General features: G+C 41.0%; 2 protein-coding genes across 5 annotated transcripts in view; one reads left to right on the top strand and one right to left on the bottom strand.

Annotated features, from left to right (window-relative positions):
• Positions 1–1,906: 1,906 nt before the first annotated feature.
• Positions 1,907–8,355, bottom strand: tbrg4 (transforming growth factor beta regulator 4). Of its 4 annotated transcripts, none has more exons than XM_031299126.2 (11): positions 8,227–8,355; positions 7,145–7,645; positions 6,706–7,026; positions 6,057–6,231; positions 5,392–5,549; positions 5,190–5,300; positions 4,951–5,095; positions 3,665–3,898; positions 3,160–3,271; positions 2,933–3,047; positions 1,907–2,272 (listed from the first exon to the last, which is right to left on the bottom strand). In XM_031299126.2, the coding sequence occupies exons 2-11, from the start codon at positions 7,559–7,561 to the stop codon at positions 2,171–2,173; spliced, it is 1,890 nt and encodes a 629-aa protein (XP_031154986.1). In that variant the 5' UTR covers positions 7,562–7,645; positions 8,227–8,355; the 3' UTR covers positions 1,907–2,170. The 4 variants fall into 4 exon arrangements, with proteins under 4 accessions (XP_031154986.1, XP_031154984.1, XP_031154983.1 ...); XM_031299124.2 differs by lacking the exon at positions 8,227–8,355 and adding an exon at positions 8,142–8,209 and having other exon boundaries at positions 2,169–2,272; XM_031299123.2 differs by lacking the exon at positions 8,227–8,355 and adding an exon at positions 8,087–8,107 and having other exon boundaries at positions 2,169–2,272.
• Positions 8,356–10,117: 1,762 nt separating this feature from the next.
• LOC116049457 (potassium-transporting ATPase alpha chain 1) overlaps positions 10,118–15,655 on the top strand; it is an 11,309-nt gene continuing 5,771 nt past the window's right edge. Inside the window, exons 1-8 of the mRNA XM_031299121.2 lie at positions 10,118–10,833; positions 11,494–11,595; positions 11,780–11,839; positions 12,078–12,281; positions 12,516–12,629; positions 12,776–12,910; positions 15,105–15,222; positions 15,342–15,610. Of these exons, the coding sequence (XP_031154981.1) occupies positions 10,822–10,833; positions 11,494–11,595; positions 11,780–11,839; positions 12,078–12,281; positions 12,516–12,629; positions 12,776–12,910; positions 15,105–15,222; positions 15,342–15,610 (1,014 nt within the window). The 5' untranslated portion in view covers positions 10,118–10,821. The remainder of the gene's footprint in view (positions 10,834–11,493; positions 11,596–11,779; positions 11,840–12,077; positions 12,282–12,515; positions 12,630–12,775; positions 12,911–15,104; positions 15,223–15,341; positions 15,611–15,655) is intronic.

Below are 15,655 nucleotides of genomic sequence, written 5' to 3'. Positions count from 1 at the left end.
CATCCTTCCACCCTGTATCTCGCTCCCTCTTCTCTGCCCCTCCTCCTCTTTCAGCCAAGCTATGACTGGATCTTGTGGGATGATGTCAGCAGATTTCCACTGCTCTCTCAGTGCTGCCCTCAACCTTGAAGGAAAGGACCAGTACTGCAAAAACAAGAGGAAAATGGAGAAATTGAGCAAAGGAGTTGGATTCAAAGAAAACAAAACCAACAGAGGGAAAGAGAAACAGAAAGCACAGACAATTAAAAGGGCCGAAATGAAACCTACAAGTATACTGCTAATTATACCATCTGCCTCCTGCTCTGATTGCATCTCCAAGGAATCAACAAGGAGACATTATCCCCCGAGGGCAAGCTATAGCATCTGTTTCTGCTCTCCATCTTAACCACCTCTCCAGCACTATTGCTTCATCTCCTGTCTTTCCTCTACTTTTATAAATATAAAGTGAGGGTTAAATAGATAGAAAGAGAGAGAGGGGGCGGCAGCACTGAGGCAAATGATCAGCAGTGGTAGTTTCCATGGCAACCTAAAAGTTCCCATGATAAAAAGCCAGCTCAGCAGAAGTGCTGCTTTAATGGATGTCTAATAGCCTCCGAGCAACCCAGTTGACCTCAACAAATATAGCTGCTGATAGAATTATAGATTAAAAGAAGAAAAACGTGTTTGTGAGTTCTCTACTTTCATTATCATCTGTAGGTCTCCTGTTCACTGCAGCACTTATCAGGTATCAGTCAAAAGCAGAGCAGGAACAATATGTTTTACCAATACTATCTGTTTCATATTAAAATACTGTTTATTTGATGTATTGAGTAGCAATACAGCTTCATTGCTTTATTGAGAAGGAGACTGGCTGCACCTGCTATCCCATCAGACAGGAGATACTACGACCAAGGGGTTCAATACTGGAAGTGCTAGCTGGGCTCTTTGTCATCAGTCCATCAATCGATCCATTAATCTCAATATCGGGAAGAATGAGGTAGACATCATGGCCCTAGATCACGTGATAGTTTATCAGAGTAACAATTCATTTTCGTGTTGTCCTTTCTTGTAACCTCATTTGCCACTGTGGCTTTGTATTATTCTTTGGCTCCCTCCCTAGTTGAATTCCTTTTCTTTCCTCTGCCCTGGCTTCCATTTGTCAGTCTTCTTCCCTCTGCCATTTAACAGCCTCTGATGTCAGAGTGCTTCTGCTGCCTGTGATGTTGTGTACGCAGTTTCAGGGGTCAGCTTTCATCTGTGAGTTTTACCTCAGCTGTTGCTTCTTTTTTTTTTTTTTTTTTTTTTTTTTAAACAAATATAGATTCAGTATGACATTTTAAAATATTCTAATTTTACAGAGTAGACATTAAACATGTACACATTTATCCACAGCCAAAACCTGCTGCATATATTGATTTTAATGCATCTTATTTCATGTCAAATGACCTAAGCACTGGATAAACAAAATAAACTTTTTTTTGTTGTTAGCAAAGCTATGAGAAGACTCAACCCTGCTCCAAAAAGTGTTTGCTAATAATACTGATACACTCACACACCCCAGTATGCCAGAGAGATGTGCCACTAACTGTCAGATGTGAAATTAAGCATATTCTGTCTAAATTTTTCACCAAATACTATTGACTGCAACAAGCCCCTGACTTGATGCGCCCTAAGAAATCTACAAGGCATATAGTCAATCTTGTGGGAATTAAAAGACAAAACAGGTAAAAAAATGGAAATAAAACAATTTATTTCTTTACAAGACAACACACATTCACAGAGATAATTAAGTTATTTCAATTCACATGATGATATTAAGCTGCATTAACGTTCTGGCCAAAATTATACAAATGGCCTGGGTGCTTCTGTTTTGACATGTCACTCGCAGATGCAAAGACTTATTTCATTTCTACAGAAAGATTCACTGTTGTGTTTATTTCCGTCTTTCTCTCTAGCTCAAAAATTCTTGCTCGACATCACCATGGAAACAGGGAAAGCCCCACACGTTGCCAAGGGAACCAGAGTTAAAATAGGATTTTTTTTTTCTGTGGCAAAGTATGAGAGAGCTTTTCTGCAATGCTGCTCCGTTCAGAGTGTGAACGTGGGTGTGCGTGTGTATTCCCCGTGGTCCCATTTGGTTGGGAAAGCTCTGATTCAGCTGAGTCTGCAGATTTGCTCAAGACTGATCGGTTCACTTAGCCATGTCCTCGGCCACAGCCTTCCCCATTTTATCCTTCAGGTATGCCAATTTCTGCCAGTCTGTCTTTAGCTCCAGCCACTCATAATATGGCACCTGAAAGAGGACAAAAAGGATGGATTTGAAAACATTTCTTTAAAGAGCTACTGAGCAAGTACCATCTCATTATCAGTTAGTGCTTAAGAGAACGCACGTGTAAAACAAATTTTATAGTCATATATTCACAATGCTGGTTTTCAGTCTCAGGTAGACATAGTTGCTCAGTTAACACATCCTGCAGCAATCCAAGCCTGAGAGGCAAGCAATGCTACTATTGGCTAAGGAGAGTGCCCTAGATGAGAGAGAGAGCTTGGATTGGCCTAGATGAGAGAGCTGCGGCAGGAGCTTTATTTATACCAGAGGCTGCAGCGGAACCCACCTGACTCTCAGCTCTACTGAAGTATTGGGTCTACTGTTTGCATTTTACTGTGAGATACAGCAGCAGTAGTGCTGCTTCTCTGCCTCTGTCCATTGAAATATCACTCTCTATCACAGCCAACACAACACACCAGAATATTCAATCTGCAATTAGTGAGTGTGTAAGGATGAAAACTGATCTGAAGAACAAATAGCTCAGTACACCCTATCTGCAGGGATAGAGAAAATGATTTGATCACTGTTTAAAAATAAAACAACGCTTTTACTTTGAAGTAACTAAACCACGGTCACAAACACTGACACAAAGATGGATTATCACATTCTCTTGCCTCTCCCTACCTCCACTGTTATGAAGCCAGCCAACTGGAGATGTCGCTTCATCATTGCAAACCGCCCCAGAAGGTCTTTACTCTTTGAGCAAAAGTTTGGAAATTCCCAAGCCAAGAAAGCAAGCCTAAAAACAGATGGAGATGTGAAACACAGAGCAAAGCATAACTTTAGACAGCTAGAGCAAAAGAAAATCAGATGCGACGTTCAAAGGGAGAACATATTCCACTATGACTCACCGCTGTGCCCCTACAGGTAAAGCCTGGTCTCCTCCACCACTGGGAAGATGAGGGGCTTTCAGCATCAACATGTCAACTGGCTTGTTGTCACAATCCACCACCAGCTCAGCATCTGATTAGAGAAGGGCAAGTGTGTTGTAAAAAAGCTCTCTGACTGAATGACACAACAGAACACTCCTTTACCTTTACATAGAGATGCGGTAAATGTTGCTCTCAGTGTAAAAGTCTTGTAAAACTCCAGTAATAAAAGGAACTGACAGCATGACATGTTATGTGATCTCAAAGTGTATATATATATATATATATATATATAAAAATATATATATATATATATATATATATATATATATATATATATATATATATATAAAAATATATATATATATATATATATATATATATAAAAATATATATAAAAATATATATATATATATATATATATATATATATATATATATATATATATATATATATATATATATATATATATAAAAGCTACCCTTACCAATAGTCCATCCATAAACAGTGTCAACTCCAGTGCGAAGGGCCTCTGTCCTCCCACCCACCAAACTCTGTATAGCCCCTCTTAGACTGCTCTGCAGGGGGGAGAGACTGGCCGGGACAGACAGGGAATTCGGGGAGGATGGAGTTTCTGAGGAACCCGGATGCTCTAAGTGGAGTGTAGCAGCAATGTGAAGGAGCTTCAGCTGATAGTTCTCCACTCGAGCTGGACTGCCCTCTACAGACAGAAAAGACACCAGAAAGAGAATGAGTGCTGCCAGCCCGTATTAGTGCTTAGTTTCCACTTCAAGATTGTTTTAGTAATCAATGCAATGCTTCATATCTGTGAGACAATGGGTTTAATGTGCCTGTCTAACCAGAAATCTATTGGTGCTGTACTGCCATCTACTGAGCCAGAATGGTATTTTTGCAGTCAGCTTTGTACAGCATTTTGTAAGGATGTTAAAATATATGTAAACGAGTCGTATCATTTCTATGGTCCCAAAAAAACATACCAATTCTCTTTGGCCTAATAACTTATGATGACATGACATACTAATAATTAAATCATAATCTCTTTAATTTGTTGTTTTTAAAATATTTCAACAGGGTATGTACAGATATAACATATACTTCTTGAGCTGAACCTAAAGAATATTTGCATCATGGATTAATATACGGTATGCATTATCTTCCTAATTAATCATTTAATCTGCACACAAAAGAATGAGTGAGAAATGCTCATCACATGTTTGCAGAGCCCAAGGTGACCTCCTTAAATTGCTTGTTTTGTCTGATTAACACTGTGTAGTCTAAACACATTCAACTTACATTGATATCAAATAGAGAAACGCCGCAAATCCTTCAATTTAAGAAGCTGGAACCAGTCAAATTTGACAAATGATGATAAGTGATGACTTGATGACATTGAATAACTAATAAATTAACTTTTTGTTTTTTCAGAACTATCCACTACACTTGTTTATTGTGCTTGGTGGAATATTTGTTAATGTACAATTTTACAGTTGATAAAGTTGCCATGGACTGAATAGCCGTACTGGTGTTGTGCTGTGTTGTTAAGTTAGGGAAGACACTTGAACCACTTTCACCAGCCTCTCCTACCGTAGTTTAGAGGAGCCGGTGGTTTGAACGTGCTGACAGTATGAATGTCATAACACGTGTGAGCTTAACTGTATTAATACATATGTATCTGCATATTTAAAATTTCACTATTTATCAAAAACATGAAAGTATAGAAGAAGAATGGACGCCCAAAGTTATGTGTCTTACCTGACAGTTTGGTAACGTGACTCTGTTGTGTGAGGGGGATGAGGTAGTGGGGCTTGGCCTGCTGCAGCACACACAGAGCCCAAACCACATCTGTCTGCAAGAAGGGCTCCAGGCCTGAGAGAGAGTGCTCCAGCACAGAGTGAACCTTTACACAAATGACAAGTGAATACATTTAAGGTAGGAAGTAGAAGCAACCCTGTGCATTCAACAGAACAGACAGCCTTTAATATCATTAGTACCTTGCTATAAAAATCTTCTCCATTGCTGGGCTGGAAGCTAAGTCTGGCAAAAGTCATGAGCAGATTACAGAGCTGAAGGGTACTGTACTTCTCACTGTTTGCTGTGTAGTGCTGGTAAAAAAAATGTACAGAGTTAGAGATCAGAGATTGAGCATTTTTCAAAATAATGTGAATTAGAATTTGTCTTAGGCGTATGACTGACCTCAGCAAAGGCCTCAAAGAGAGGGATGTGGAGCCATTTGAGGAAGCCCAGTGATTTAGCACAGCGTGTGACATCAGCAGAAATGAGCTCAGGGACTCTGGGTAACAACTCAGAGGCCATTCGCTGAAATACCTGAGAATGGTGGAAATTTAACTTCCCTACAGACAGGCAAAGACAAAGTTGTTACTGTTAGCATTATAATGTGTGTTACTGAGCAGACAGTGCATTAAACTTATCAGACTTGCACTAGATATTACACTCTTTTCCCATGACAATGTTTGCCACTAGCTCAGCATAGATCGTACAATATTCAGGTTTAACAAATCATTAACAAACCAGTTATTAGGACATTAAAACTTACATTTTCCGTGTTGAATGATGGGAGTTTTAAGTCCTTTGTCTATGGTCTTTAATGATTTCAGGCATGAAACTTTATCTCAACTAGCTTCCATTTCCCTACCTGATTTTAACTTTAGCTGCTGTCTGAATTCAAAAAGTAATTCTTAAAGCTATTCCTTAAAACATCGTTATATCAGGTCTAGAAGGCAAGACAAAAGCAAAAGACAAAATGACAGATGGGGCAATCAAGACGTGGATATAGGCTATGTTCATTTGGTTTATGCATAATGTCAATGTTACTGGATCAGTAAGAACAGTGTTATTACCGTATGCAAAAGCCATGTCCAGTATTAGTGGAGTGGTGAACTCTGAGGATGGCTTCTGAAGAAGGTGGTAGGACAGAGCTCTGAGCAGCGGGACAGATCTGCGGCTCTGAGCTGCCAAAGATAAACAGACTTTGCGGATCTCTTCTGCTGAAAATCCCTCTGCAAGCTCCAAAGCCTGCAATATAGACAGATAGAAGTATTGCACTGTGGTTTGGGATCATGGGCTAATTGTCACACCTCCATCTACAGGTGATCTCATAGGTTTAGGGTAGATTCATTATGTGTTGTTTATAGGTGTACAATTTTTGGACTTGCTCATCTTCCAAGACATACAGCGGCCACTGTTTTTACACACTGGCCTCTCCAGACTTCATATATATTCTAACCTGCATACTCATCAGTAACCAAGTAAATTACACTATGTTTTTAGTTATATGCTACCATGTTATACTATTAAACACATGTAATTTCACCTTTCAATGATCTTACAACACTGCATTCAAATTCCCTTTTATAGACAGCAATTCATATTCTGTTTCCTACCAACCTGGCCTAGTGCTGTGTAAACAGAGAGTTTAAGGCAAGGTTAACATGTTTAACCGAGCCATTAACGCTGTGTTAAATGATGAGATGTTTTAAACTCTAATACCTTGTCTTCAAGTCGGTCTATCAAGGTAGGCGACATGCGTTGTCCATTGGATATCAGTGCACTGACAGTTTTAGCATCAGCGATTTCAGTCCAGCGCAGTTCCAGCTGTTTTATTGCAGCATTCACTATTGCCACATCTTGCTGTCCTTTCCTGCCCGCTCCCCAATCTGCCAGGAAGCCCAGCTGCTTGTAGGTTAGCCTGCGGACTCGCCACAGGACCTCAGTCTGGACAGAATTGAGTACTGAATGAGTAGACGGCACACCCATAATCCAGAAGGCTCGCAAGACAGACACTAGATTGCCATTCCACACTGCAGACACCTGGAAGAAAACCACACATAGAAATTGGTAATTAATCTTAACAGGCAAACAAAAGTGCTTGAATAAGATGTCAGTTACCATGATAGCGCCAGTCCACCTCTGTATATGGCTTCCTTACCTGCCGAGATACAGTATCCATCATATCCAGTAGCCTTGAATCCATCATCAGTTCAGGTTTTTGTCCCTTAAACTTGCCCTTCGTCCTTAGGACCAACTGAGTCCACTTCATCAGTGCATTAGCAGCTTGATTACCATTCCGTCCATGCTCTGCCCAGGCCAGCAGGATGTCCTCTGGCACTGCTGCCTTTTCCACCAACTCATCCAGCTGGGTGCGTATAGGCATGTTTGGAAAGGGGTTTTCCTTAGTAATTGTCCTTCCCTCGCACATTAACCTTTCTGTGACCCGTGGCCAGCCCTGAGTCCTCTGCACCTCTGCAGACCCAGCCACAGGGGGAGGCAGGCTGGCAGCAGCGGGAGTCTGGAAGGAGGCTCTGAAGAGCAGACGGGCATACCTGCCCAAGAGGCGGCTGGCCATTGGGTCGGACAGTGGCCACAGGAAGGAAAGGAGAGAAAAGGTTTCTCACAATTCAGCAGCTGGCTTCACCATCCCACACAAAACCTAAGGAGGCAGTGGAGATTTTAGCAACAAGTGTGGTTAAAAGGAAAGGTTAACGAGTTAAAGAAACATTTCAACAATGAGCTGATCCTTCAATTGCTCAATTAAATGTAGCAACAATTACATACTGTCAAATATCCATCTTCATGTCGACCAAACCATCTCTCACTGGTCAGTTTTGATCAATGACTGTATATATTCTTTTTTACAGTATACATATGGTTTTGATAGATATAACGTTAGAGCTCCAATGAGGGAACTTGTATAACCCATAACACAGACACTTAGTCGAGGTACACAATGACAATAATGCAGCTGGGTTGAGATTAGCTATATGTCTGTTGTTGTAACGTTGACTGAAACGACATCCCTCGCATTATAAATGCCATTTGAACGTGAAGCCAGAGTGGAGGTTCCTCCTGTCATGTAACGTTAAATCCTGACCTTGTCGCGAAAAGGAAGAAACGCCGCTGACCGGTAGCGCTATATTTCGTCTCACCTAATAAGACTGAGCTTTATTTGCAATGGCAGAATGCAGATACAACTAATAACACCCTTAGCTATCATACTGATACATGACTTACCCGTAATTAACTATAACTTTGGTGAAAGCTGTTCACATGGAGCTGTCTGTAGTCGCAAGAAAATGACGTCAAGGGGCAGTATCACATGACCCGCGGACGCAGCTGTGATTGGATAGAAATGTTCGACTCATTCCAAATAATTTATACTTCAAACAAGCAAAGTCACAACTAAAATGTGATTCTCTAATATTATGCTAAGGTTGGGTAAGTAGCGTTAGCTCCGTTTACTGTCACAACTGGCGTGACAGCTCTGGTGTAACCTTTAGGTGTGGGGGCAATCAATATCAACGTTAGCAAAGTTTGGATAATAACTTTCTAAAACGTAGCTAACGTTAGGTAAAATAATGCAGTCTAACGTTATGTAGTTTCTAATATTTCGTGATATAAATGTAATTGGTAAAATATTAGTAACACCTTATATATATATATATATATATATATATATATATATATATATATATATATATATATATATATATATATATATGGTGTTATCACGAAATATTAGAAACTACATATAACGTTAGAGTGCATTATTTTTACCTAACGTTAGCTACGTTTAAGAAATGATAGTAAGGTTATTATGTTTTTGTTTTACTTGCCCAGGTTTGAAGTAGTTCCTTGATAATTTCGTTCGGACCCCAATAAGACATGGTTGAATTGCAAAGGCCCTAGTTGAAAAAAAAACACATTTATTTAAAAATATGCACCATGTGAGCAAAACATTAAAATAAATGTTTTAAATGGTCACTCCAGCATTTTAATATCGCACTTCCATAATTCTCTATCTGTGCCTGTCTCTCACTCTTATGTTACCCCATCATCCCCTCTATTATCTCCCTCCTAACGCACCTGTCCCCAGTAATCTGTAATTAGAGCTGATAAAATCGGGCTGATGACGTTGCTTTGATTACTCAGCCACTGTCACTCTACAGTATAACGTTACAGTACAGAACGATATTGACTCTCTTAAACACAACTTATCTTACCTGGCTCTTATTTACCCAGCATGCAACATATGTTCTGAGCAGTCAGGGTGACCTCCATTTTTACTCACTTCTCTTCAATACAGGATAGTACGATATTATAGGAGTCAAAATAATGCATTTTTTAAAATAGGAGTTATGTTCCCATATTGTGGAGTGATTTGCCTTACTGTATTGAAATTAGTTGGCTGGATGTGTGTTTGGGTGGGACATATCTTGTAAAGCCAATATTACAGATTAAATATATTTTATGATAGAGTCACTATCTGCAACTGTATCTACAATAGTGCGCCTTTTTAACCTCTACAAATGTAGTGGTCCTTTGTGGTTGTGGATATTTAGAGAGCATGGTAGAGAGGCCTGCTGACGCCTATCTGATATAATGACCCTCAACAGCCTAGCACAGTGCTGGGCTTTAATGTCACTCAACAATTGTGTTCTTGATATTCTTGAATAATCATTTAGGTCATTTAAGTTTTGTTTCATTAATAAAACATAGTCTGTTATCCAAAAGCCCCATAAGCAAAACTCAATTTTAGAAGTAGAATCCTCCGTCACTCTAAATTACAGTCTGTTGACAAAATGACAAAAAAGGACCTGTAGAGAGGAGTATATTTCTGTAATCAAATGTGGTTGGCAGAAGGAGTGTGTGGTCTTCAGAATAAACACGTAGCCAGACATGTGCCACTTAGCCTGCAGGAGGAGGAGGAAGAAAAAACCTACAGTGGACATGCTGACACCATTAACTTGCCTCTGTGGTTGGTGCTACCTGTTGTAGCACTGCTGATGAGCTGGAATTGGCATCAGGTGTGACTAATGATTAACTCCAGCTGCAGCCTATTTTCTCCCTGATGTCTTCTCCCTTTGTTTTTGGTTTTGTAGTGCTGCAGGGCCGTTTTAGTACATATTGCGCATATGGCAGCAGAAAAGATTAATGCTTATTATATCAATGCAACCAATTCAATTTCAACCACCAGAATGACTCAAGGCCAATAGTAATAGTTGCGTAGTGCAGTATTTATTAATTGATGCAGTGCAATGTCAGGCACACTAGTAGGAATGACATTGGTCTGTATTAACCTTCACTGTTCCTCTGCTCTTTACTCACATCAGTTTATCAGGAAAGGAAACGTGCAGAGAGGAGATAAGAGATACCAGCCTAGCTTGTGATATGAGTGTATTTGTGTGTGTGTGTGTGTGTGTGTGTGTGTGTGTGTGTGCGTGCGTGTGCGCGCATGCGCATGCATGTGTGTTGTGTGTGACCTGCCTAGGGGTGACATTGTTTTACGCAGGTAGTCGTATTAAAGTGCATGTTTAAACATAAATGTGTGTGGATGTGTCCAAAGCAAGTTTGTGCGCATGTGTGTATAAAAAGGGGAGTTGTCATGTATAAAAGGCTTCTCCATAAAATCTGTTCTGTTTCTAACCATTGCGTGTGTGTGTGTGTGTGTGTGTGTGTGTGAGAAAGAGAGAGGGACAGGGAGAAACAAAGTGTGTGTTTGGGACTGGACTCTAACTGACAGTCAAAATTTCGGGGACCAACAAGAAGGATCGAGTGGTCTGGACCTCCATTGATTTAGGAGAGCAGTCCCCTTACAAACCTGCAGCCATGAGTAAAAAGGTAGGCGACCCACCCAGCAGATTAGCTGATGACCATTCACCTTGTTTAGTGTTAGTTGGGCTCTTAGGTAGTACACTTCATTCAAAACCCTTGACCAGACCTTTACTTTGCTATTACTTTTTATCTGCCTTTTTGTTTATCTTTTCTTTCATTTAATTTCAGAATGCATTTTCTTAGACTGGCATGGACATAGTGTACTCCAGTCTATGAAGTGTTGTTTTGTTTATTTACAACAAGCCAAATGTGTATGCAAATGTGTTTAATGCAAATGAGCATGCAAATATTTTAATTCAATGAGCTGTTGGTCACATATTCACAAATAATGACCTAACAGTACCTTTGAAGATCATATAGATCAGATATATAAAAGTGCTACATTTGGTACACATATCATCTAGAGTGCCAAGCCACAAGGGGGCGCCTGGTTAGCTCACCTGTTAGAGCGCGCGCCCATAGATAGAGGCTCAGTCCTCGCTGCAGTGACTCCCGGTTCGGTTCCAACCTGCTACCCTTTTCTGCATGTCATTCCCCCTCTCTCTCCCCTTTCATGTCTAAATTGTCCTAACACATGAAGGCCTAATCTTTTTTTTTTTTAAAGAGAAAAAGAAAAATAGGTACGTTGCCTGCATAAATATATGCATGTCAATTTTCTGCATTTAGGACACCTACAACATGTTTGAGATGGATGGAGATATGGACAAGAAGAAGAAAAAGATGAAGAAGAAGGAGAAACTGGAGGGCATGAAGAAAGAAATGGATATAGTAAGTAAAGACAGAAGCCTCATGGCTGCACAGTACTCAGAATATGTAATAATGAACTGTCTATGATCTTTCTCTGTCCACTTATAATAACCAGTTATGAATGAATCTCCTTGATTCACTCTGAACTGCCCTTTAAACGTTTGGCTTGCTCTGAATGAATCTTGCGATCTGTCTCCTCCTGCAGGACGACCATGAGATTACAATTGAAGAACTAGAAACGAGGTACAACACTAGTGTTACCAAGGTAAGACTTTCTTTCTCTATTGTCTGTCTTTTGTTAGAGTCTTGTATTTTTTTCACTTCATTCTCCTTTATTTTATGCGCTTAATTCCTTTTCTCTTCACCCATATCTAACACACCTTTTTCCCTCTCTAGGTCCTTTAGGTTCAAAGACAAAGCTTTCAAAGCTTCATTTCTTTGTAGTGTCTTTTTCCCACCAATACTCATTTTTTTAATCCTTTTTTTCTGTTCTCCATCCACAGGGTTTGACCTCCACCTTTGCCAGTCAAGTCTTGGAGAGAGACGGTCCTAATGAACTGAAGCCTCCCAAAGGAACTCCAGAGTATGTGAAGTTTGCAAGGCAGCTGGCTGGAGGGCTGCAGTGTCTGATGTGGGTCGCAGCTGTCATCTGCTTCATCGCCTTTGGAATTGAAGTTGCGAGAGGGAATGTCACCGCCTTTGACAATGTGAGTGAATGTCAGCGCCTTTGACAATGTGAGTTATATTTCCATTGAGAGTTTTTTCTCCTTCAGTGCACTGTGGAAAAAAAAAATTGAGAGACTGAATCTATGGCTTATGTGGATTGCTTTGAGCAGGAGGGATCAGAGAAGGGCAGTAATGAAGAGATAAAGAAAGGGAGGACAGCAATTTGTCATTGCTAGCTGCCTGTTTTTATGGTTACATCTGCTTTCTCACTCCAGCTGTACTTGGCCATCACCCTAATTTCTGTCGTCGTGGTAACTGGCTGTTTTGGTTACTACCAAGAATTCAAGAGTACCAACATCATTGCCAGCTTCAAGAATCTGGTGCCACAGGTAAATCGCACATAACCAATGAAAATGAGGCCTATTTTTTTTATCTCTTTCCTTCCTCTCTTGTTTCCCTCTCACTCTGTGTCTTTCTTCATGTCGTTCATCTCCTTTCATCTTTGCTATTTTTACTCTCAAATCTCCAAAAATAGCAAGCCATTGTGATCCGTGACGGCCAGAAAAACCAGATCAACGCCCACCAGTTGGTAGTGGGGGATTTGGTGGAGATCAAAGGAGGAGACAGAGTCCCTGCTGACATTCGCATTATCAGTGGTCAGGCCTGCAAGGTAGATCACACACATATACTGTGTATCTATACATATATTTGGACTAATGAAATGTGTCATGATGCAAGTTCAAGTTCAGACTTTGACATGTTTTATTATTGAGTCCACAAAAAATCATTACATTTTCTTCAAATGTCTACATTTAGTCAAAGTTGGATTACTGGTAACTGAAATACAACTTTAATTAAAGCTGCAAGCAGCGATGGACGGGCCCTCGCTCCTCTGCGCGTGTCGGGGTTACCGGCGGTCGCCGCTCCTTGCGACCGTGCATTTGCGCGGCACTCAGACACCGCAAATCGTCACCAATGAAAAGGGAACTCCATGCTGAGTTCAATGATACCTCACACAAGATGCTACGTCATACAGTTTATTAGCTGTTAAAGGGGGCGTGGCTAAAGCATGGGGGTCGGGGCAAACCTTTACCAATAAAAAAGGAAGTCTCTGCTGAGTTCATTGATACCTCACATAAGACTCTACCATAAACGGGTCACCATGTATGAAAGGGGGCGTGGCTTAAGCATAGGGGGCGGGCCAAACCATCACCAATGAAGAAGCAACTCTCTGCTGAGTTCAATGACACCTCACCCAAGACTCTACGCCATACAGTTCATTAGCTGTGAAAGGGGGCGTGGCTTACGCATAGGGGGCGGGCCAAACATCACCAATGAAGAAGCAACTCTGCTGAGTTCAATGACACCTCACACAAGACCCTACCTTAAACGGTTCAAATGTTATGAAAGGGGGCGTGGCTTAAGCATAGGGGGTGGGCCAAACCATCACCAATGAAGAAGCAACTCTCTGCTGAGTTCAACGATACCTCACACAAGGGTCTACCTTAAACAATACAAATGTTATGAAAGGGGGCGTGGCCTGCGGAAGTGGGCGTGGTTATATTATAGGGGCCGGCTCATTATCACATGTAGACCACACATTCTAAGTTTCATGTAAATCGGATGATGTTTGTCATATAAGGCGCATTTCCTGTTGCCAGCGGGGGGCGCTATGACCAAAAGTCAAATATGGCCTGTAGGTGTCCTCAGGCCTGGACCCTTGTCAATCGTGAGAATTTTCGGGCAGATACGACAACGTACACTCAAGTTACAACAATTTATTTGTTCATCGCTCAACACTCAAAATGGCCGCCACGCCACGCCCACACCGTCAGACGAAAAGTTTTTCTTTTAATAGGTGTATATATAATAAGGTGTTGGGATGATAGAGACCAAGTTTGAAGTACATCGGATGAAATCTCTAGGAGGAGTTCGTTAAAGTATAGCACCTTGACTTTTAGGCCTACTTCCTGTTGCCACTAGGGGGCGCTATGACTTTAAGTAAATATCGGCCTTTATTTGTCCTCAGGGTTGGACTCTTATGAATCCTGAAAAGTTTTGAGCCAATCGGACAATGTACACTCGAGTTACACCCACTTCCTGTTTCGGCGGCGAAACGCACAAAATGGCCGCCCCGCCACGGCCATGCCCTATGACGAAAAGTTTTTCTTTTAACAACTTTTCATCTTTAATGTCTTAAGATGGCACAGACCGAATTTGAAGTTGATCGGATGAAATCTCTAGGAGGAGTTCGTTAAAGTACGACATGTGGAAATGGCCAAAATCGCACTAATTTCGAACTTTGAAATCAAAATGGCGGACTTCCTGTTGGGCTTAGGGTATGGCTTCAATGACGTTTTTTGTACATCTTGACATGATACATATGTGTACCAAGTTTCGTGAGTCTACGTTAAACGCACTGCAGGGGCTCAATTTTTTTTAACATTGTAGGGGGCGCTAGCGAGCAATTTTTGCGCGCCTATTCCCGAAACCCTTAAAATACGTACATTTTCACCAGGCTTGATGCGACTGCCAAATTTGGTGAGTTTTTGAATATGTTAAGCCCCTCAAAAAGCCAATTCATTTGCCGGGAAAATAATAATAATTCCTTCAGTTTCAATAGGGCCTTCGCCGCTGTCGGCGCTCGGGCCCTAATTATAGCATCCTCAGTAGGTCAGCCAGTGTAACGTACCTAGTATTTTACAGTGTTTAACAGCATATGAGGCCAGTTGGTGTAATGTTTTTGAATACATAAAAGACAGTGAAAGACTAAACGTGTGGCCCAATTAGACATCCTCCCTTGCTACCCCATGTTATCATGTGGACATGTAATGAACCTTTTGTGAATATACATTGTGTGCCAGGTGGACAACTCGTCCTTGACAGGCGAGTCTGAACCGCAAAGCAAGACTCCAGAATGTACTCATGAGAATCCTCTGGAGACCAAAAACATTGCTTTCTTCTCAACAACCTGTCTGGAAGGTACAGTAAACAGTACACACTGTACATGCATATAGATAGCCTGGACTAGATATCATCTATTAGTTTAAGTATTTATTTGTTGGTGAACTTAAGAATAAGCTCTCTTCTCTTCTCTCCAGGTGTAGCTACTGGTGTAATCATTAACACAGGTGATCGCACTATCATTGGTCGGATTGCCAGCTTGGCGAGCGGCGTCGGGAACGAAAAGACACCCATCGCCATAGAAATCGAACATTTTGTTGACATCATCGCCGGTCTCGCAATCTTTTTCGGGTTTACCTTCTTTGTGGTTGCCATGTTCATCGGCTATGCCTTCCTGGAAGCCATGATCTTCTTCATGGCCATCGTGGTGGCTTATGTGCCAGAGGGGCTACTTGCTACGGTTACTGTAAGTCTCTGCAACAAATGTGAATTTCTATAATACCGTTGTTGT

This window comes from Sander lucioperca, chromosome 10 (genome assembly GCF_008315115.2).
Source record: "Sander lucioperca isolate FBNREF2018 chromosome 10, SLUC_FBN_1.2, whole genome shotgun sequence".
NCBI lineage: Eukaryota > Metazoa > Chordata > Actinopteri > Perciformes > Percidae > Sander > Sander lucioperca.
This window is presented reverse-complemented; position numbering and strand designations above follow the sequence as displayed.